The sequence below is a fragment of the Nelusetta ayraudi genome, unplaced genomic scaffold, assembly GCF_046127955.1.
Source record: "Nelusetta ayraudi isolate G7.1 ecotype Tasmania unplaced genomic scaffold, CSIRO-AGI_Nayr_v1 ptg000040l, whole genome shotgun sequence".
In the NCBI taxonomy this organism is placed as follows: Eukaryota; Metazoa; Chordata; class Actinopteri; order Tetraodontiformes; family Monacanthidae; genus Nelusetta; species Nelusetta ayraudi.
In genome coordinates this window covers 498,754-520,496 of record NW_027466090.1, presented here as the reverse complement: position 1 = coordinate 520,496, position 21,743 = coordinate 498,754, and the positions used below count along the sequence as shown (strand labels likewise).

At 49.9% G+C, this 21,743-nt stretch overlaps 1 protein-coding gene across 2 annotated transcripts; it reads right to left on the bottom strand.

Moving 5' to 3' along the window:
- Nucleotides 1–1,246: 1,246 nt before the first annotated feature.
- On the bottom strand, nt 1,247–21,579 carry ppap2d (phosphatidic acid phosphatase type 2D). Of its 2 annotated transcripts, none has more exons than XM_076033151.1 (7): nt 21,561–21,579; nt 20,434–20,649; nt 6,620–6,777; nt 6,238–6,524; nt 6,085–6,142; nt 3,216–3,392; nt 1,247–2,988 (listed from the first exon to the last, which is right to left on the bottom strand). In XM_076033151.1, the coding sequence occupies exons 2-7, from the start codon at nt 20,639–20,641 to the stop codon at nt 2,884–2,886; spliced, it is 993 nt and encodes a 330-aa protein (XP_075889266.1). In that variant the 5' UTR covers nt 20,642–20,649; nt 21,561–21,579; the 3' UTR covers nt 1,247–2,883. The 2 variants fall into 2 exon arrangements, with proteins under 2 accessions (XP_075889266.1, XP_075889264.1); XM_076033149.1 differs by lacking the exon at nt 21,561–21,579 and adding an exon at nt 21,492–21,510.
- Between the last annotated feature and the right edge of the window lie 164 nt (nt 21,580–21,743).

Sequence of the window (21,743 nt, the reverse complement as noted above, 5' to 3'; positions counted from 1 at the left end):
GATGAAGAATGAGGAGAAGTGGCCTCCTCCTCCTCCTCCACCTCCTCCACAGCATGAACAATAACAGCTTTCACCTGTTGGCGCAGGGCCCACACTGAAATGACCATGGAGCTCAGCTCAGGCCTTCAGGTCCTGCAGCAGTGGACTAATATAAACACACAGGGAGCTTGTCAGGCGATATCTAGATCCACCCCCCACTACCCCACCCCCAGTGAGGGCCAATGGGGGGAAGGGGGGTTCAGCGAAGAGGATGCGGCGGCGGCGAGCAGGAGCATAAGCGAGCTGTCATGTTTGACAGGGTGTGTAAGCAGAAGGCGGCGGAGTGAATTACCTGTCGCTGGGCTCAGTCACACACACCTCGACGGCAGACAATAACAAGGAGGCAACACACTCACACACACACACACGCGCGCGGAATGAGAGAACCTGTCACACAAGCACGGGCAAGATACTGTACACGGCTCAGGAATGAGACGTGTCTCCTTAGTTACAGCATTATGAAACAAAACAGGGACGGAAAACCACAATCGCATTCCTCCCCCACCCTGACACCCCCACACCTCCTCTCTACCGCCCCCTTCTGTCCTGCCAGCTGCTATCTCACACACTCCTTCACCCTCACTGGTGGGCCAGTTACTTCTGCTCCTCGCTGGTGCCTCTCGCGTCAAAGCCTCAAACCCCATTACTGGACCTCTTTCTCACTCAATTTTCCCCCCTCCTCCCTCCCTCCCTCCCTCTTGTCTGATCTTGCCCAAGTTTCTTTTTAACCCCCCCCCTTCCAACCTCCCATCCGGGGATCTGAGTGCGGATGGGGGAAGGGTGAAGAGAGAAAATGAAAGAAAACCCCACTGACGCGCTAACCTGTATGTGGGAAAGCATCGCCATGGCAGCGCGACCCCCTCAAACACTCCCATCATGCTCCACTGCACTCCAAAAGGCAGCAGGGCCGGGGAAGGGGCCGAGCGAGGAAGCAGGGTGGGGTCATGACGGGGGAGGGGGGAGGGGCTGTAATGTAAGAAACTAACAGAGCAATAAAGTGGAAGTTCCAGACACAAGTGGTTAAATCGCTAATTATTTTTTTTTCTGTGGTTAAAATTTGATTCCTCCCAGTTCTCATGGAATCCAAAGCCTCTGCGCCTGGAATGGCTCCGCACCGCAGCGCCGAGGACAAATATGTCGAAAGTCTACGGTCGGCATGAGAAAAAGACGGCGCTGCAAACTCTTCAAAACGAAAGACAGAAAGAGAAAGATTCAACATTCACTTTATTGGTTTGGTTGGGTTTTTTTTTTTTTCCTTTTTTGATACAGTGGTTATTTCTGCCCTTCCGGCGTTCACAGACGAAACAAACAACAGAGAACAAAACACGCGAAAATATAGTTTTCTGATAGTATCTGTGGCTCAGTCTAGTAGTTAACAGACAAACAGACAGACAGACGAACAGAACATTAACGCTCCGTACCTGATGGACACGCACGAAAATACACTTAATAAACATGTAATAAACGTCCGGAACTGGAACTAATACTTTTGAAATCTTGTATTTCTTTTTAATCTTTTTTTTACAAAATGACATAGCTATTTACATTCAATCTGAATAATTATAACTTCAAGGGGAAAAAAACGTGTATGAGTCTGACATTAACATAAAAATAAACACTGATTATTCAAAGTAGTGTGATGCAATATATGTATATATATATATATATATGTATATATATATATATATATATATATATATATATATATATATATATATATATATATATATATACATATTTATACATATATATATATTTATATATAATATGGATTACAATTAGAGGGTTCCATTATGTAAGTTCAAGTGCTATTAATGAAGATGCACAGTAGTGCCGCTCGGGGAGCAAGCATGCTGGCTATTCTGTCAGAGTGGCTTAAATCAAGGTGCAGCTCACAGAGTTCAGGGGTGGAGGTGGGCCAGGGGTCAAAAGGTCAAAGGTTACCAGAATTCAGTCATTCAGCTCCACCTCCGAGAACCAGTCAAAGTGGTTAGTAAAGACGCAGTAAAATATGTGAGAGTCGGATGCCGCCCCCCCCCCCGGCGCGCCACTGGCAGGGTCGCACGCTAAAAGGCGAGTTAAGAACTGCGACACAGCGTAAATACTGTTTCTCCTGGCGCCTCAAGTTCAGCCGAGGGAGACCCAAGGCGGACCAGCGACACGTTGGGCCGTTCCAGGCCAAGACGATAAAGAAGTTTAGGCTTGTTTCTTCGGCGACGACTTTGACGTCTGCTGACGGTTGGTCTCAGTTCGCGGTCGCCGCGCAATGATTTCAGGCGGACCGGCCAAAAAGAATTAAAAGAAAAAAGAAGAAGAAGAAGGACTAGTGGTTTCTCCTCCGCCCTAAGCCAGGACCGGACAGTGGACTGCTCTGTGTGGAGAGCTAGCCAGAGGCACTGACTGAGAGGCTCCATCACAGAAGGAAACTAGTTCAAACTATCAAAATTAGCAGCTTCTAAAAACAAGAAAAACAATATCCTGTTTAAAAATATACATTTTTTCACACATAAAAAAATATCTATATAAGCTATGCAGTTCTTGTCGCTGGACGGGCTAGACTCACAGTCAAATGTGCTTCCTTGAATTTCACGTGTGTGTCAAAGTGTTAGTCTAGTGTGTATGTGTGTGTGTGATTGCATGTGCTGTCACGGCGGCCCCCTGCAGGGGGCGCGTGCGTGTCTTAAGATTGTCCTCTAACGTCGAATCCTTCTCTCAGAGTGGTTCCCTTATGTCGAGGGTCTGTCCTCTGCCCCCCCCGCCACCCCCCGACGTTCTCTCGCTCCTTCTTCAGTCCGCCGGCTCTTTCCTCTTTCCATCTCGCCATTCTGGGGACGTGGGCGAGCGCTAACAGACGGTCTGCTGGCTGGACAGCGGCGTCTCCAGGGACGTGCTGGCGGGGGACAGGTTTGGACGGGTGCAGGGCTTAAACATGGAGGAGATGTAGAAGGCCTGGAGAGTGGTGGGAGACATGAGCAGAAAAAAAAGTGGTCAGGACCACACACGCCGCCAATCATCCCGCTGTTTATTAACACAATGAGGGATAAGGAGGGGGAGGAGGAGGAGGGGGCGGGGCCTATTGTCTAAGCAAACCGCGGATCAGAGGGAAACAAATCCCGACAAGCCCCCTGATAACAGTTTTTACAAAGGCTGTTTGGACGACTCATAATACTACATACCACCCAGTATGCTGTGAGCGCCCCCTGGATGTAGCCCGTGACCACATCGGACGGGTGGTGCCGGTAGTCGGAGATGCGGGTCAGGCCGGTGTAGACGGCGATCATGACCAGCAGGAACTGGACGAGGGGCCTCAGCAGCCGCGCGCCGCGCCACGTCAGCCGGGCCTGCAGGTAGAACTGCCAGAGAGAGAGAGAGAGAAATAAATTAATTATTGGTGCTGAGCCCGACAGAAGGCCGGTTTGAACCTGCTTCAAAGCCCATCTTTCGCAAGAGCCAAAGCGAGCCCAATGTCTTTGCAATTGTTTCTTAAATATATCTTTAACGAATCTCACCTAATTTGGCAAGCAGGTCCGGACCGGTGAAAAATCTTATAAAATACAAACTTCAGGTGCTCCATAGTGTGCAAAAACAGGCAAAACACATTGCCCAGACTGGAATGGCCGCGGTGGCCAGTATGAACGTCATAGAGACATTGAACCAAAACGCAGGTGTCTGTCTGACCCAGATCTACATTTCATATCCAGGTGCCGAGACTCAACAGGAAAGGAAGAATTCCATCCAATTTCACCAAAACGGTGCAACATCCAATTTTTAAAGATCAACTCAAATAAAATCTGCAAATGATGGTGGCCTGAAAGTTTTGCATGACACAGCCAAAGACTGTGATGATCAAATCTGTTATTTGTTTTGGAAATCAAAGCCATAGTTTTGTTTTTTGTTGTTTTAGATAATATTTTCATTCGGGCTACACAGACAACTCAAAGTTCCAATAGAAACACTACAAAGCTTGAATGGGTTTTCGGTCCTTGCGAAAGACCCATTGCGAAGGACCATTTCTCCTTTGTTCTTGACAATCAATTGCTTTATGTTCAACCGAGCGCTATCTCAGATCGCGGGCTCGGCCCCACCTAACCCGGTTCGCAGGTTTAATTTCACCCATTGACTTTACAATGGCTAATACATCAGCTCCTGCAAACGTGCATCCTCCAGGGGAACCGCATGGCGTTCAAGTGCTGCGCGGAAAGGAAGGGTTGGCTTGGCCCGAGTCCCGCAGCGCTATCGAAACCTCATTTCCTCCTTTTGTTCATCCTCGTCTCCGGCGGCAACAATGCAGAGCGCTGCATGTTTGCGTCAACACGGGACGGGGTCGCAGGGCGAGCAGCGCCGAGCGGCCGGTGGTCTGTCTGGACCCGTTCGACGATGGGGAGCACATGGCCCGCATTCCTGCATGAGGCCGACCCCCGAGCAGCCCCCCCCCATCCCCCTCAACCCCCTTAAAACCAGGTGTCACTGTTCCTGCCTTAAAACAGCTGGCCGCGGCCCGGGTGGCGTGTAGCTACAGGCCTGACAGTCTCCCCGACGTTTTCCGCTCAAACAGCAGCCAGCCAGCCGGCCGCCCGGCCAGCCAGCGGGCTGGGGACTCACTCTGACTGTAAGACCCGGAGCCGTGTGGGAAAAAAAAAAAATCAAAAGAGTCACGGAGGGGGAGAGAAAACAGGCCGTTGTTTTTCTCTGACCACTCCCCCTACTTAGTCCTTTCAGCTCTTTCTTTTTTTCCCCCTTTGGTCAGAGTGAAGCTGCTGCAGTGCAAGTTCCCATAGAGGACGACGTGATTTTCTTCCCTCTCCAGTTTACAAGAAGAGGAAGAAGAAGAAGCCGTTATTAGTCTCACATTGGGGAAATTTGCAGCATCAATACCGTAGATAAAATAAAGCAAAAATATTTATCGATTGAGAAGGAGAAAACAAGATATTGACAGTTGGATTATTTTACAACCTCTCCCCTTCATTTCCACAGTAAAATCACCTTATATGTGTACAGAGACTCTATAGTTCCTAATCCATGTAACCATTCTGAGGTTCCACAGACTTTCACATTATTTCACCCAATAGAAAACTACAGACAAAACTCATCCCCCTGCTGTTTGAGGCAGCAGTCGAATTAGGCCCAGCAATATCACGTCAACAACATGACTGGAGCCTGGCAGACAGGAGGCTGACGTGAGATCAGTCAGAACATAACACAGCTGCCCGTGTTTACATGCTCCCAAAAGTTGTGTTTCAACTCCTGGGAGGTGAAGAATGTCCATCGTGGTGAATAACAGTGGACATTTTGGCCGTTCACACACAACATCGCTGCATCAAGTTCAAATTGGACAGCAATGTTTTCTGGACGTTGGAGCTCGTGGCCACCGTTCAGGGTCTAAGAGTCCAGAACAGGTGGCCGGATGTGAAAGTGTCACCTGAGCCTCCATGGACAGCAGCTAATGGGAGTGAACTATCCCTTTCACGATTAGTAGGAGTTGTTTTCTCCTTCTCTCAGTGCAGCCACTGGCCACTGGCCAGTGCAGTGTGGGAAGAGAAAGCAGGAGATGGGAGAGATAGAAGGGACGGGTGGGGAGTGAGGGGGGGGGGGGGGTGGTTATGAGAGGGTGTCTCTCTCTGAAAGAAGCCTGTCGATCTCTCAGCAGGGATATTAAGCCCTCCGCCGTCCTGGGCTAAATGAGAGCTGCAACAAGGCCTCCTCTGTCTCCTTGCTCTCTTCATCTATTCATGTTCCCCCCGTGGAAAACATTCTTCCTCATTCTCTAACGCTCCCCCACACACACTACACACTACTCGCTGCACACTACACACAACTGAAAGAGTTTCAGTTCCACCAAAACTCCTTTCATTTGTGAAGCCTTCAGAGGGCTGCCTGCTCTCAAGATTCTCCTCCCTCGGTTTCGAGGTAAACCAATAAATGCGGGTTGTTTCATTTGCTTGTGCCGCAAACAGTTTCACAAAGTGTTGAAATTACATAACACAACACAAGTGAGTCTCTAGTTGATGTTTTGTGCGTGTGTGTTTGAAAAGAGAGGTGACTTACAGCCAGGTAGAGCATTGTGTACATTGCAAAGGAAGCGTGGCCGGAGAAAAAAGACTTCCTGCAAGAGAAGGAGAATAAAAAGTTGCGTGGGGGTTACACGTTAACCATCGCGAGCGAACCAAGCAAACAGCTCCAAGTGCACGCTCCACGCACCTCGCCTCCTCCTCCAGCTTAGGGTTGGACTGCTGGCAGGAAATCGAGGGCACGTAGCTTCCCGACGTGCACTTGATGGACGCGTAGGTGATGTTGCAGACGGACAGGAAGTTGGGCCGGAGTCGCCCCACACTCAGCTTGGCCATGTTGGTGAGCGACTGGCCCACGCAGCAGCCAAACAGGAAGCTGCCCAGCTCCTTGTACAGGCAGGACACGTAGAGGTTTCGGACAAACGCCCGCGAGTGCACGCTGCGGAAGCGAACCCGGTAGCACTCGCCCAGCGCGATCTGAGGAGGATCCAGAGAGATGGAAACAGGGTGAGCGGGAGCTGAGCTGAGCGGCGCAGCTGAACTGGGATTTTCTTGGACGTGCGTCGTCTTACCGTCAGGCCAGTGATGATGATGCCGCCGGCGATGAGCATGCCGTCGGGGATGGCCTCCCTCTCCAGGTAGGGGTAGGTGATGCTGGTGTCGCCGCAGAAGAAGCCGCGCTGGTAGGCCTTCACCGCCTTCAGCTCGCACGCAAAGAACGGGATGGAGGCTGAAAGAGGGAAAAACAAAAGATGGTTTTGATGAATGATGACCTGAACTGTGTGTGTGTGTGTGTGTGTGTGTGTGTGTGTGTGTGAGTGTGTGTGTGTGTCTTTACAGTCTTGGGCCATCTTATTTATCAGACCCGCTTTTGGCACATCAGCCCTCGCTGATCCTGAGGTCCTCCAGCACCAGCACTAATTGTTCCAAAGGTTCAGACCAAAACCCATGGAGAGGCTGCATTCAGCCATTCTGGTCTGAACCTGTGGAACAGCCTGCCAGAGGGCATCAGGACCGCAGAGACAGTTGATGTTTTTAAAGGGAGGCTCAAGACTCACTGTTTAAATGTGGCCTCTAACTCATTTCTTTAATTTAAATGTATTATTTCTTGATCTATTTTTTTTTTGTTTTGTTTTTAACTCCAGTGCTTCCTCATGGGGGGCCTCCACACTGGGAGGTAAATATATAGCCGCCCTATGGGGGGCGTCGACCCCTGTCAGTGTAGGTGAGCTCACCATCAGTGTTTTTTCCTCTCATGGTTCCTCAGTGGCCTGCCATGGGTGTGTTCTTTGTGTGTGGTTGGTGGTGCGGGGGAGGTCCATTATGTCTCGCAATTCTGTTTTTATTTTTCTGTGACGCAATTTTGAGCTACATTGATAATGCATGCAGCACATTATAAATAAAGTTTTGACTGATTGATTCACAGATAAATTCTGTGTTCCAGGGGACATGCAGGGAGCGGCTGCAACCAGTGTCAGTCATCTGGTGACATGACCCCCCCTCCCGATCCCCCCTCCCCCTGACCCCGAGGGGCCGAAGCATTCCGCACATTGCTGCCCCCCCGCCCCCCACCCCAATATTCCTCCCGTCCCTCGGAGAGAAGGGGGGATGACAGACGCAGCGGCGGAAGAAGGGGGTGAAGAGGAGGACAGTGACGGATGAAGATGAGGAAGTAGGAAGTTGGTCGGAGTCGGTGCGTGGAAAATTTCCCATCATCGATGAAAAAATAAAAACCCTGGACAGAGGAGGAAGTGGTGGAGGAGGAGGAGGAGGAGAAGGAGGAGGGAGGCCATGACTCAGTGTTTGCTCGGCAGCGGCACTGATTTGAAATTTGGCAGCCGCATTCAATCGATGGGATCCGACATTGACAATTGCCCTACATACAGTGCGCGTTCTCCCCCGGTGGCTGGTCACTAATTAAAAAAGGGACTCTGTATTAGGTCAAAGTCCGACCGAGGGCCCGAGTTTCACGCCTGAGCAAACAAAACCTCGAAACCACATGACAGCCAACACTTTCGCACATTTTGCTTCTCTCGTGCCAGAGAGTTTGTTGGTTAAACACTGTGGGATTGAAACAGTAGCTACATTTTCCGTCACTTATGGTCTTTTAGTCGTTTAAAGAAAACAATAAAGGCCAGAAAGTCCCTCTTGCAGGAAGAGATTTTGCAAGAATTACACCATTCAATGGAAACACCTGCAAATTACAACTGTACTTAAAATCGCTTTTATTTTGCGAAAAACTGTAACGGAAATGCACCTAATGAGTGGTGGTGGTTGTGACACCAGAAACCGAGAGGTTGAGTTTTGACTACAAACAAGCTGCGTCGCCCGCGCCATCTTTTCTTCTCCCACGTCCTCCCGCCACCAAGCGGCATGCAGGGACAACATGGGGGACTGATCGTGAACCTCCGCGGCTCCTCCAGTCGGGTCACTTGGAGCGCAACCACCCACCCAGCCCGCAGCCCGCCGCCTCCTTCCAGCCCAGCTACGTGACTAGCGCGGCACACGCTAATCAGAGCCCAGAGGCGGGCACCGCACGCACTCACACACACTGGGCTCCGACAAACTGGCTGCACTTGGGATAGTTATCAGCGCCAGCTGTCCTTGAGTTTTAAGCAACACTCCTCCACCCTCCTCCCCCGCCTCCACCCACCATGTGACTCTTATCACTGCCCACTCATAAAGAGCTCGTATCACTCGTTCGGCCTCAGTGAACTGATAGAAAAGGGTGGTAATAACGACGAGGGTAATAAGGTGTGTTTGAGGCTACCAACACTCAACTCGCTACTGGCTGGATTTTCTTTAAAATAAGTAGCGTGCGGCCGGCAAACGTGCGCATTAGTGACCTGTAGTCAATGTCACGCTGCTCCTGCACTAAGACAAAACACTGATAAGGAGCCGGCCGGTGGAAAGGCAGCGAGGGAGGGAACAGGCAGGCAGAGAGAGAGAGAGAGAGAGAGAGAGAGACAGTGAGAGAGAGAGAGAGAGAGAGAGAGAGAGAGAGGCAGAGAGAGAGAGAGGCAGTGAGAGAGAGAGACAGTGAGAGAGAGAGAGAGAGGCAGAGAGAGAGAGAGGCAGTGAGAGAGAGAGGCAGTGAGAGAGAGAGAGAGGGGCAGTGAGAGAGAGAGGCAGAGAGAGAGAGAGGCAGTGAGAGAGAGAGAGAGAGAGAGAGGCAGAGAGAGAGAGAGGCAGTGAGAGAGAGAGGCAGTGAGAGAGAGAGAGAGACAGTGAGAGAGAGAGAGAGAGACAGTGAGAGAGAGAGAGAGGGAGAGAGAGAGAGAGGCAGAGAGAGAGAGAGGCAGTGAGAGAGAGAGAGAGAGAGAGGCAGAGAGCGAGAGAGGCAGTGAGAGAGAGAGAGAGAGAGAGAGAGAGAATTGATAGGGAAGCCTGTCTGTCCATCCGGCCTGGATCTCCCGCCAACACGCCCACAGAGGTCACGTACAGGTGCAATCTGCTCCGCTGCTGTTTGTCTGCTGTATAGACAAAAGGCTGCATGATAACACATCTGCTAGCCCTCACCCACTACATGTCGTCACGTTGTCTGGTCACAATTCCTTCATTTTTTTTAAGCATTGGAATTGAAAATGACAAAAATTACAAACACAGCGCTGCCATGATAAGTCAAATAAAAATATTTTTCCTCGTCAAATAAATGTTATGCTTGAATTCCCTTCACTCGGGTTACTGGCACAATTAATATAATCACCGCACCTGATCAAAACTGATGACTGATGCATGCTGGGACAAACAGGGAAGTGTGTCTGAAAATAAAAGGATTCCAACTTTAATAGACAACAGATCCAAGATAACAGATCCTGCTAGTTCCTCCCTGGTGCTTTTATTTTGTTTAAATGAGTAAGAGAATATGTGAAGTTGGTTCTTCATTGTTGCCAATCCAAAATTCTCACGTGCACACTACCCAGTTGCGATCATGTCGTCTGTGTGGTGCCTCGCTGGAGCTCCGAAGAGATTGGATTTCATCCACTGTTACTCTGCGGACTTCGCTTGATTTTGGCCGCGATGCAGTCGATGAAAGCGGCCAAAAACACAGTGCGAGTCAGCAAAGGCTCACTTTGTTTGACGCTCTTCCTGCCGTCACCACTGTTGTGTGCGCACGTACCTAATATTAGAATGACAACAGTTGATTTAGAATCACATTACTGTGCAAGTGCTTCTGTGAAATTGGTCTTAAATTACATTTTGTTTGTGGTCAGCCGAAGCGTTCGCAACGTGAATTCCGCGATTCTTCTGCTGCGCTCCGGCAGCTCTGAGTGTAAGTCGGAGCAGCTCTGGGCCAAATAAAGACATGATAGCGAAAGCAGCACTATCCATTATGAGACTTCTCGTTGCCATCATCGGCCTCCGCTCTTTGGCCAGACTGCAATAATCAATATTTCTGCTGCATTGACAGAGCGGTAATGGACAGATTCTCCATTAAGGACATTCCGCGGTTGTAGTAGGAACATTGACTTCTCATAGGATCACTTTCAATTCATATGGGAGACTAATGGGAACCATCAAGCCAGAGCCAGAGCCAGAAGGCTGTGTGCTTTACGACCTCTGGCCCGTCAGTGCTTATGGCTCATGTTGTTTCCTATTTTGGGATGAGGCCTATTGACAAGCGCGGCACCAAAGGGCTATCCCTCCCCAGTGGAAAAGCTGTTTGCGAATCCCCCCTGAGTGAACTGGGGCCGGCACACTGAAAGCAGCGGTGTCACTGATTCCGAGAGACGTGCCTGACATTTAAAAGGGAAAACAAAACAAAGTTCCAGGAACGGACGGGCTATTTTTTTTCTCTGCAGATTTCGCTCGGTCGCAGCGTCGACCTCTACCCTTTTACGACTGCATTACAACGCGTTTCACAACAAGATGCGAAAACAGCCCAGAGTCCCACACACATCATCTGTCATGCATATGTGGGGAAGAAAAAAAGAAAAAGAAAATGTCTGCACCTGGCCCAAGACGTGCGCAGAAAGGAGAATTAGGGCCGGGAGAGCGAAGCCAGAGGACCCTCGCAGAGCCGCGCCAGAAACACTGCAGCTCGCTGGGCCTGACACTCAAAGCAGGAATGCTTTCAAACGAGTCAAAAAGGGGGGAGCGGGGAGAGGAGGGGGGTGAGGAAGAAAAATGGGGCGAACGGAGAGAGAGAGGGAGGGAGCGAGGGAGAAAGGGAGGGTTGAAAAGAAGGAATGAGAGCGGAGGGGGATATGTGCCTCACTCTGTAAAAAAAAAAAAAAAAGACTCTTCTGGTTCTAATTTACACATGTATGACCACAGCCCAGAATGAGCTCCGTGTGAGGAGAGGACAACAACAACAAAACCAAAAGCAAGAAATTGGAAGAAAAAACTGATGAGAAAAGAGGTTTGACAGAGCGAGAGAGAGAGGGAGAGGGGGGGTGCGGGGGATGGGGGAGGGTGGGGGGAGGGGTGGATGAGGGGCAGATGGGTTATTCATCGATGTTCTTTACAGTTGGACTGCGAAACAACTGTCGATCCGTATAGGGTCAAAGCACCATCAGGGTTTAACATGCACGGCTGACGGATGATAGAACATTGACAGCTTGTGGTGGTGGTGGCAGTGGTGGTGGCAGTGGTGGTGGTGATGGTGGTGGCAGTGGTGGTGGTGATGATTGCAGGAGAGAGGTGAGAGAAGAGCGGAGGGATGCAACAACCAGCTTCCCCTCCACCTCCTCCTCCACCTCCGCCTCCTCCGAGGAGAACAGCAGACGGAGGCGATTAGCGGCGGTTCTGGAATGTGAAGGTCAGAGATGTGGGCCCTGCTGGGACCCGCTCTGTAAACACGACCCCGCCTCAACCGGCAGAGCACCCCCGGCCCCTCCCCACCAGCACCACCAGCACCACCGCCCTTCTACCCCCCCCCCCCCCCCCCCCTCACTCCGACATACATGCAGACTCGACACGCTCACATGAACATTTAAAAGAAAAAAAAGGAAAGGAGGAAAAAAAAACACACTGGGATGCAAACAAACCCAAACCGCGGCGGCCGGGGCCGCGCACGGCGACACATACGCAAGCAAACTCGCCGACAAGGACCCACCGCCGACACCTGGGAGGAAAAACTTAAGCCGACTAAATAAACCACGTCGGGCGCAAACAATCTGTGGTAAAGTGGTGCAAACATCCCGCTCGCTGTGGCCGACCCAAATAAAGCTGCACGAGGCCGTAGATCGGCGCCACAGCGCCACCTCTGACGCCCGCGGCTATGCAGAGGCAAGCGGCGGTCGATGGCGGCGTTTGAACGCACCCAATGATGACGGCGGCGGAAAAAAAACTAAAAAAAAAACTGGCAGCGGGCCGTTTGCCATTGATAGGAGTGAAGGACGGGCAACCGGAGCCCCCTCATCTGGCCTGCAGCTCCACAGCCGCCCGGGAACTTCCTGCAGCGGTGGCACCTCACGTGCCGGTGTTTTCCCAACTGGCCTTTAAGCTGCTTGTTTTCCTACAACTTAACCTCCCAAAGAAAAATTCATAATGAGCTTATGAAACGAACAGTTTAAGTTGTGGAGCTGAAATATTTGCATGAAGCAATGTGACTGGTCTGCTCATGAGCAGCGGCGGCAGCAGCAGCAGCAGCAGCAGCAGCAGCAGCAGCAGCAGTCGGTCGGTGCAGGTCAACCTACATGATTATTTTGCGCAACGATGAGTTTGCACTTTGAAACTCTCTCCGTCGCCGTAATCCAGCTTTAGGCAGTTCTTTAATCACATAAGCATTCAGCTGCAGCCAGGTACTTTGAAGGCCAAGCCAACTTCTTGGAGTTTTTTTCTTCTTCTAATGTTTCCCTTTTTCAAACAAAAAAAATAATAATAACAAAGCCTTTGTTTGTAGAAGCAATCCAGGAAGAGACGTCACAGACCATCAGGCATGTTGAAGCACACACACACACACACACACACACACACACACACACACACAATCCCAGTGAGACACACACACACACGCACAGGGGAAAGTAACACTTTCACAGGAGGTGGAATCATTTACACTCAGGCTGTTTGTTACAACTGACACAGAAACAAGGTGCCAAACCTGCCTTCTCACTCATTCACACTGCGATTCATCCACGGTGGTCTGCTACAGGTAGTGAAGGGGGAGGCTGGGAGGGTCCCGGTACGGTTGAGCGGCTGTGGCCCCCATAGCCGTCTGGCACATGGGTGACTCTCCTGTTTTGTCTGCCCTGATGGCAGCACAGAGGCTCCAATCAGTGAAGAACAAAGAGCCACAAAAAGCTTCGTCTGAATCATCTGCCGGTGTTTTGACTTTGTTGGGTTTCCTCGACGCCTGAACGCACCTTCCATTTTACCACAGAAATGTATCGGTGATGAATCCACTTCACCTTTCTGACAATAACCAAGCACCCATGGCTGCTCCATGAAATCCCCAGCAAGCAAACACTGCACAGCTTTGTAAATTTGGGTGATTCTGGCTGATTTTTTGTGGCGCTCTGCCCACCACCACCACCACCACCACCACCACCAGGGGGCCGCCAGGGGAGAACTCCCATCTGCACTGGTCCTCAGTTACTGTTACAGCTGGCCAGTGGAGACGTGCTTCCCACGGCTGCTTCTGTTCTCTCCACACTTCGCTGACCTTCTTCCTGGAGCCCAGGGCCTGAGTGGTGAAGTCTGAAGTGGGCCGTCTGTCTGCCTCACTGCCTGTCTGTCTGTCTGTCTGTCTGTCCGACTGATTTAGCAGAGCCATGAAGGACCCGCCACTCTGGTATGTACCGCTGGAAACTAAAAAAAAACAAAAAACACAGCTCTCTGGTGGGTTGTTGGGTTTTGTTTTTTTCTTCCTTTCGTGGAGCAAGTAGGTGAGGGCTGTGCACGCTCTTGAGGTGAGAGCTGTCAGTCTGCAATATGAGAACAACATGTGGGTTGTGCGGCTGTGACTTGGGAGAGGCGTTTGGCACCAGGCGCCGTGTTCGGCGTGCACGAGGAGCTCCGTGGGGCCCGCGGGTCTGTTGCCGTGTTTTTTGGGGTTTTGGCGGAGGCGACCCGCAGCGAGGAAACTTTCCGAGACGACGTCTCACAAAGAAAGACGGAAGCCCCCTCCACCCCCAGCAGGTGACATGTGACAGTGATGGAACGGCTCCAATGACGGGGAACCACAACACGAGTTGGGGGAGCGAGGGGGGGCAGCGTGTTCCCTCATGAGGAGGGGGTTGGGAGGGGATGGGACGAGTCATTAGTTCTGACGAGATGCAAAGAGGCTGAGCCACCAGCTGCACTCGCGTCCAGGTTGATGCTGCCATGGCGAAGATTCTCCAAAAAAAAAACCCCGGCTGTTGATAATGAGCGGCGAGGACGGAGCTAAACCGCTGCACGCGTCTTGGTTCACTCATTACAGCTGATACCTCTGGAGCTCAGAAGATAGCAGCCGCCTCATTAAAACCACATTTGAGTCGTCTGTGTTTGCTGTCTGAGCAGCTCTGGGACACATATCTCTCTCTCTCGCTCCTCCTCCTCCTCCTCCTCCCCGCAGGGACACAGACAAACAACTTGCGGGTGAGGGCCCTCGGGGGGCTCCTTTAGGTCTGACCCCTGACCTCCCCTGACCTCACGGTGGTTCTTGGAGCTCCTCTCCTGCTCACGTCTCGCCCTGTCCTCCCCATCACGCTGGAGACGTCTTCTTCTTCTTCTTCTTCTTCTTCTTCTTCTTCTTCTCCTTCAAGCTCTCGCTTGTCCCTCATTGTCCCTCCGCCTTCGGGCAAATGAGACATCGCTAATGGCCGAGCTCGGCTCCGCAGCGCGCTAATGGACGAAGGAAGACGTATCGACAGGCACAACATACGTCAACCCTATAAGGTGCGGCACTAATGGATCCCTGAACTTGAGCGGAGCAGTCAAATGGGAAGGAGACGCGTTAAAAACTCAAACAAGGAAGGAAAAAAAAAGGCACCGTCGTGTCTCCCACCATGTTAACGATTTGATGGAAAAGCTTTTTTTTTTTTAATGGCCCTGTGTCCGTCAGCGCCGGTGTGACCCATGTGCGTTCCAGAGGTCCTTAGTGAACTTTGATCCAATGGCAGGAAAAAAACATGACCAGAAAAGTATGTCAACAAACGCAGCGCACATGGCCGGCGCCGCCACCACGGTGTGGCTGACGCATGGGACAAAAAAAAACACAAACACTTTTACTCACAAGCGTGCACACTCGGGTGCACGCAAATAGAGGACAATTGAAGATTCTGGAGGCCAATAAGACGTGTACGTGCTGCAACATGCCGGCTCTTACTCACTTGGCAGCTTTCGCTGCCAAAAGGCCGCAAGTAGGAATCCTCTGCTTTAAACCAAGCCAACCGCCCAGGACACACGCACACACACACACAGACGCACACACACACAAACACACAAACACACAAACACACGCATGCAGGCGTGCACCAGACAGACATAAAACACGCACTTAAACGTCTAGCTGTGTTGCTCGAACACACCTTGGTACCAAAAATAGTTTGCCGATAGAGAAAATGGGGCAAAAGGCAGAGATAAGAAAGACAGAGCTTTTTTTTTTTTTTCCCTCAAAGCCTGATCGCCGAGGTAGATACCGGCCTCCCCCATCGTGGCATGCCGCTTCACGTCTGCAACAAAAACACACTCGCACAAACAGGGATCGAACGATTCTGGGTTCCCTTTTTACGCAGTAGCCAAAAAATCCTTGTGAGTGTTTGTTTGTTAGTTTGTTTGTTTGCTGTTAAGCAGACCGTTTCCTTGCCTATTCTGCTGCGACCTCGCTGATTTTTCTGTCATTTCTGCAGCTCCGGCCTTCCATCTGAAGCAATTTCACAATTAACCCCGACAACGGGGTTAAGCCTACCGGCAATTATAACGGCGGCCCGTGGCTGTAATAGTGGGCTCAAGTGTTGCCTCCAATCATTACCCAATTACCCTCAAGAGAGCCAATAACTGGCTTTATTGGGGCGATGACAGAGTGAGCAGACCACCTGCACCGGAGGGGAGGGGAAGCCGCAGCGCAGCCTGGGAGGCTTGCCCCCGCCTGCGCTGCAGCAGATTGTGGGACAAACAGCACACCCTGACCTCTGGGTGGCTGGAGGCCGGAGCGGAGCGCCTCCCTCCCCCTGCTGAGGAATTGCGTGCACGCACTTAAGAGACATTTACAGTCTGTCTCCCGTTCGTGGAAAAGATACTAGCTGCGTTTCCATGACCGTTTTTCGCAAAATAAAAGCAATATTACGAAACATTTCGACAAAGTACAATTGCGATTCGCAGGCGAGAACTTTGTTTGCGTTTGTTTACGTTTGTTGTCTCATATTTGAGAGGTTTTTGGTGTTTGCATTACCAGTTTTTTTATTGCGATATTTAGGTTTTGTACAATTCTGGGGGTAATGGAAACGCAGCTACTGCTGCCTTACGGAGGCCAAGCAGGGCCACGAGCCCTCAGACAGCAGCTTTAATATCCATGTGCAACACAGAGAGACTCATGTCCTCTCATTGCGGCGCAGCTGCTTCGTGTTTACGTTCCGACACATGTAAAAGCGGTGAAAGATCCTTGTGAAATCCACCCCGACCCCCCGCCACCCCACCCAACCACCCTCTCCGACCCCCTAAGCTGATAAGATAATTAGGGAGGTTGTGGGGAGGCTGCCCGGGGGTGAAATTCCGCAGCTACAGTAGTGAATGAGCCCTTTTTTTACGAGATGAGTAATGCCAACGGGTCAACTGTCTGCATAAATCCCACGACGGCATTGTGGAGGAGAATTCCTGTTGGGATTCTTTGAAGGGATGCGTATGATGGATGCTTGGCAATACTGTCCACACTTGGCACACAGCTGGAACAACTCATCATTTGGCGAGTATTATCTTCAGGGGCAGATTTCATTTTTTTTTTTTCCTAATGCCCTCTAACAGTGACATGCGCATCTAGCCTGTCGGCGAACTCCCCATAAAGGAGACCGGCGCGGCCCCCTTTGGATCGCTGCCCCTTTTCAGACAGTGGGTGCTGTGACACAGCTCTCGAGAATCAGAAGGCACCGATACCTCCATCGGGTTGGTGCCAACAGCCCCAGCCAGCCAGGTGCTCAGTGCAAAGACCTCTTAGGTCACTTTGTTTCTCTCAAAAAGATAACATTTTGACAATAGTACAATTGTGATTGGCAGGTGTTTCCAATGAATGGTGTGAAGCGCATAAGCCAAACTTCTCGTGAAATCTCGTCCCGCGAGACCCCAACTTTGAGGAGGATGGAGGTAGAAAATTTCTTGTATAAATCTGCATTTCGATGCTTGCTGTCAAGAATGGTTTTTTTTCTCTTTGATTAATAAAAAAAATATTCTGTCTCCTCCTAAGTCCAAACATAACGCACCATTTTCACTTGAAGTGAACTGGTCACGTGACCCCCTACATCACATCCAGTGATGTGTAAATGCAAAAAAAGTTTTTCCATGACACTTTTACAATATACCACTATATCGATATGTCTGAAAAACCACCTCATGAGGGCGGCAAAACCTTTTAGCCATATTTGAGAGGTTCTTTGAAGTTTAGACGTTTCTATTACCAGTTTTTATTGCTATATTTAAGTTTAGGCAATTCTAGGGGTAATGAAAACGCAGCTACTTACACTTTTTAGCTGGAGGCTTGAAGCTAAAGAGTTTTTGGGATAACTAATGTGGAAGGCTGCTGAACTAGAGATGTGAAAATGGCTGTAATATCACTAGAATGTAGATTATGCGTAGAGGGAAAGGCCGAGACAATGCTTCCTTCCAGCTGCTCCAAACATCCGCAGCAGTGACGACAGGTTGAGCCCTGCGTCAACTCTAGTTTGGCAGTTGGATGTCAGTGGCATGACGAACGAGGAGGGCCTCTTCTGCTTTTTAGCATTTGACGGTTTAAGGTCTTCACACGACTGGAAACCCACATCCTCATGCTCATAGGAGAGCTTTGTCTCCGCACGATCTGCCTGCTCTATCGGCTTTAATTATCACTTAGCATGGAGACGTATACCGGGCGTTCATTAAGAGGCTAAAAGACTGGGGAGGGGAGGTTTGTTTTCACTAAGCAGTGGCATTAACTGCCAAACATTAGCGGATGAGTCAAGGTCGGGCCTCTGCTAACTGCATTGATGGCTCGCACAGCGGCAGGACGGCAGGATGCAGCGAGACGGCCAGGAAATTTCTAAGTGCTCTAACAGCTGGCTTTAACAGTAGCACGGCGACTATCTCAAATTGTTCTACTGTGTTTTAATGTTCCAGTTTATAGCCGTCCTTCCGGGACAGGCTGTGCAACAACAACAACAAACCAAGGGCATTGTCCGCCCCGATAACCAGCAGTAAAATTAACGGGACATTTTCCAACATTAAAACAACAAAAATGGAAACAAAACCAACTTGGAGCAGCGAAGAGCAAGAAAAATGTGAGCTTCTAATATTTCCAAAACAAACCGTCCGGTCGGTCGCTCACGACTCTTGAAGCCCCTCTCAGCTGCGCCTCACTGGGCGGAGGCTGATAGACTGGGACCCCTGCTTTTGTAATGGAGTCAGGAAAGTTGTGGGCATGCAACTCAGTGAGAGGAGCTGACTGCATGCTGAGTGCGTGTCTCAGGGAAGAGAAGCGAGAGAGACCATTTCCTTCCTAGTGCTGACTGATGCCACTGGCTCACCAAGCCACTTCCCAAGCAGCAAAACAAAGCGGCTGAGAAGCGCCGAGCGTGATGGGCTAATAGCATACCTGCAGGGGTGAAGAATAACACAGCGGCGGCGCTCTAACCGCTTCGTTGCCTTGTTTTGTCTGCCAGGCAACTCCCCGTGCGCTAACTGCCAACGAGGCCGGGACCTCGACCAACAGGTCTAGTCCCAATCGCTTTTAAAAATACCCACCCGATGCCTCCATCCACAAACAGTCGCACGACACCGTCCGTGACAAGGCCTAATGAAACCACGAGGTGTCTCACGCTTCAGTAAATATTCACATAACACGTGGCTGCTGCGATCCAACTAGCCTGACAAGTATGTCAGCTCGCTTCTCGGTGAAAAACTAAATTAAATGAGGTAGAAGATTCGGCGCCGCTCGCAGCTAGGTTGAAGTTATTAGCTGCTGGACGCTTGAGTTTTCCCTGTCGTTAGGACTTTTCCTTTCATTTCTGTGGCATCCCAGTGTCAATAACGTACAAGGGGTGTGAATACACTGTTTACATTTACTGTAGTTTGAGTGGCGCATACTCATGGACCACTTCTCTGGAACGCAACCACGACGGAGAAGTTCAAGATGAAACCATGGCCAACAATGAAACTTATCTTTGGCCTGTTACAGCAAACACTCCTGTTCCCACTCAGCTGTTAAACATTAGAAAGAACCAGAAATTACAGGAGACTACGGGAAATGACTACGACTGTGTTGACATCATTTTGTCTTTGATCTGCAGTAAAACTCAGTTATTTATGACAGGTTTTATCTGTTTCTCTTAGATGCTTCCACTTTATGGATAGTGCCAGTTTATTATCGTTCAAATGATTGTGATCACTAATGAGCAGGTCATTAATATGTACTTCCTGCACTTGGAAATGGAAAGGAGTTGAGGGGGGTGGGGGGGAGGTTAACACTCGGCTACTTGTAACTCTGCAAAGAAATTAACTTTTCATTTTGATAATCTTCACCTTGCTTGCATTTGCTGCTCCCTGAGGTTCGTTAAGGTTCCCTGCCTGATGTAATTAAGCTATTATGGGTCTGTAGGCTCCAACATCCCGGCCAAGTTAATTACGTGGGGCCTGGCACTCAATAACATAACACTGTGGTGAGGAGGGGGCCCTGATCGCTCTGTGGTAATTTTCGGCACAAGCGCAGCCGCGTTTTCATCCACATTCCCACGTTCTTGTGCAGAGAACCACTGGGGGGTTTTAACCATGGGAACTGCAGAGTTCCCGGAACAGGCATGCTGCTCCTGCCAGCTGATCCCCCACACGTGTAACGCAGACTCCCTGTCTTGATTCGACTCTATGCGACCTCACGGCGGGGAGAAAAAACACTTTGCACACTTGTTCACGTTGCCAAACCCCCCACTTTTTCTGCAGGGTTGCCTAATCTATCCAAAGTTCAGTCTTCTATTTGCTACTACGGGGTGAATATAATCAACCAGACCCATGTTGACAAATGCAATGAGAAGACTATCTGCATTTTTATTTTATTCATTTTTTATTTATTTTAAGAAAAAAAAAAAAGTTGGTGGAACCTTTAAAAATCGAGATTTTAAATGCTAATCGACTCGGACAAAACTTTAAAAGGGGGACAATTGTGTGTTTATGAGCGTAACCCTGGCCGTAAATCAGCCGTGTCAGTAAAGCTGATAATAGTGGGGGAAAACAACTTTGTTATTCTTTCTTTCTTTTTATAATACAATGCATCCACACTTACCGACAAAAAGGCATAGCAGATCCAACCCGATGAGCATCCTCCGCTTGGTGCAAAGCGAACTTTCTTCTTCGGGCTGGCGGAGGAAGTGTGTCCCGGCGCCGTTCTCCCTCCCTTCGCCGGGTCCTCCGCTGTCAGCTAGCCGCAGCTGGAGCTCGCCGTCCCGGGGCAGCGTGCTGCTGTTGCTGTCGGTGGAGGTGAACTGTTGCATGGCTGTAGCTTGAGTGGGGGGGGGGGGATTTCAGGAAGAAGAAGAAAGAAAAAACTTGAAAAAGTTTTTCACAAGTGAAAAGTTCCCGACGAAAGGAAGTGAAGGAAATTCCCAATCGTTTCCTTTATTTAAAGTCCAATCCGTCGGCGGTGCAAGAAATCCATGTCAGCGAAAGTTTTGACAGCAGCAGCACCACCAGCGTCTGCTCAACCGACCGGCGGAGGTGCTGCGGTAGGTTGGTTCAGATGGATTTGGGAAGAAGAGGAGGGAACACAAACATCCCAGTAAACTTGGTATCCAGTCGTCACTCCACAGACCAACTCAGTCAACCTCGCAGCGTGTCGTGCTGCTCCGCTCTCACAACACTGCGGTCAATGCGGCGGCCGCGTCCCGAGCATCCGAGCCTGCTGGATTTTGGGAGTGCGCACGTATTCCTGCACTTGCGGTTGGCCCGCAGCCGTGCAGCTCGCCAACCGCTGTTTGTTTAGTCGTGGTATTTTTTAATGCCATTCCTTGCACTCTGAACTCTGATTTTTTTTTTCTTTTTTTTCTCTCCCCCAATTCAACGCAGGCAGGTAGTCTACCTAAAACGCGCGGCTCACGCGCAACAAAATACGATTGGCTATCATTTTACACAAGTTGGTGGAATGAGGCAGCGGCGTTTCCCATCGACCTCCGCTTTTCAAAATAAAAATAGCATACATAACGCTCAAGCGCTTGCGAAAAGTCTCCAACCGAACAAGGTTATTTTACTTCCCCCTTTGATGTTTAAGTTAAAGTTGATCTTCCTTTGATCTGACGGTTACAAACCGTTTTTGAGTTGTTGTAACTTGTTTAGCCCAGGACCTACCTTCCTATTTAAATGTCGTCCGATGATCAGATTTCACGATATTTTACATAAATAAATTGGATAGTTTACCCTTTTTGTCTTCGCATTTAACAAGCCGGTAAGGAAAATGGGTGGATGGACGGATGAATTTTCCAGCTTTTCCCAGTATCTTCTTTGATCCTAAGAAGTTTTTTTTTTTCCTCGATGTTTTTGTAATCTCCCATTCGCTGCCAGGGTTTATTTCTGCCACCTAGTGTTAATAAAGAGGAACAA

Bases quoted from the DNA above. Each gene is read 5' to 3' on its own strand.
- ppap2d (XM_076033151.1), bottom strand. From the start codon at position 20,641: ATGCAACAGTTCACCTCCACCGACAGCAACAGCAGCACGCTGCCCCGG. The intron at 6,143-6,237 runs GTGCGTGGAGCG...CTTCTCTTGCAG, and splicing joins AAGCTGGAGGAGGAGGCGAG to GAAGTCTTTTTTCTCCGGCC. The intron at 3,393-6,084 runs GTAAGTCACCTC...TCTCTCTGGCAG, and splicing joins ACACAATGCTCTACCTGGCT to TTCTACCTGCAGGCCCGGCT.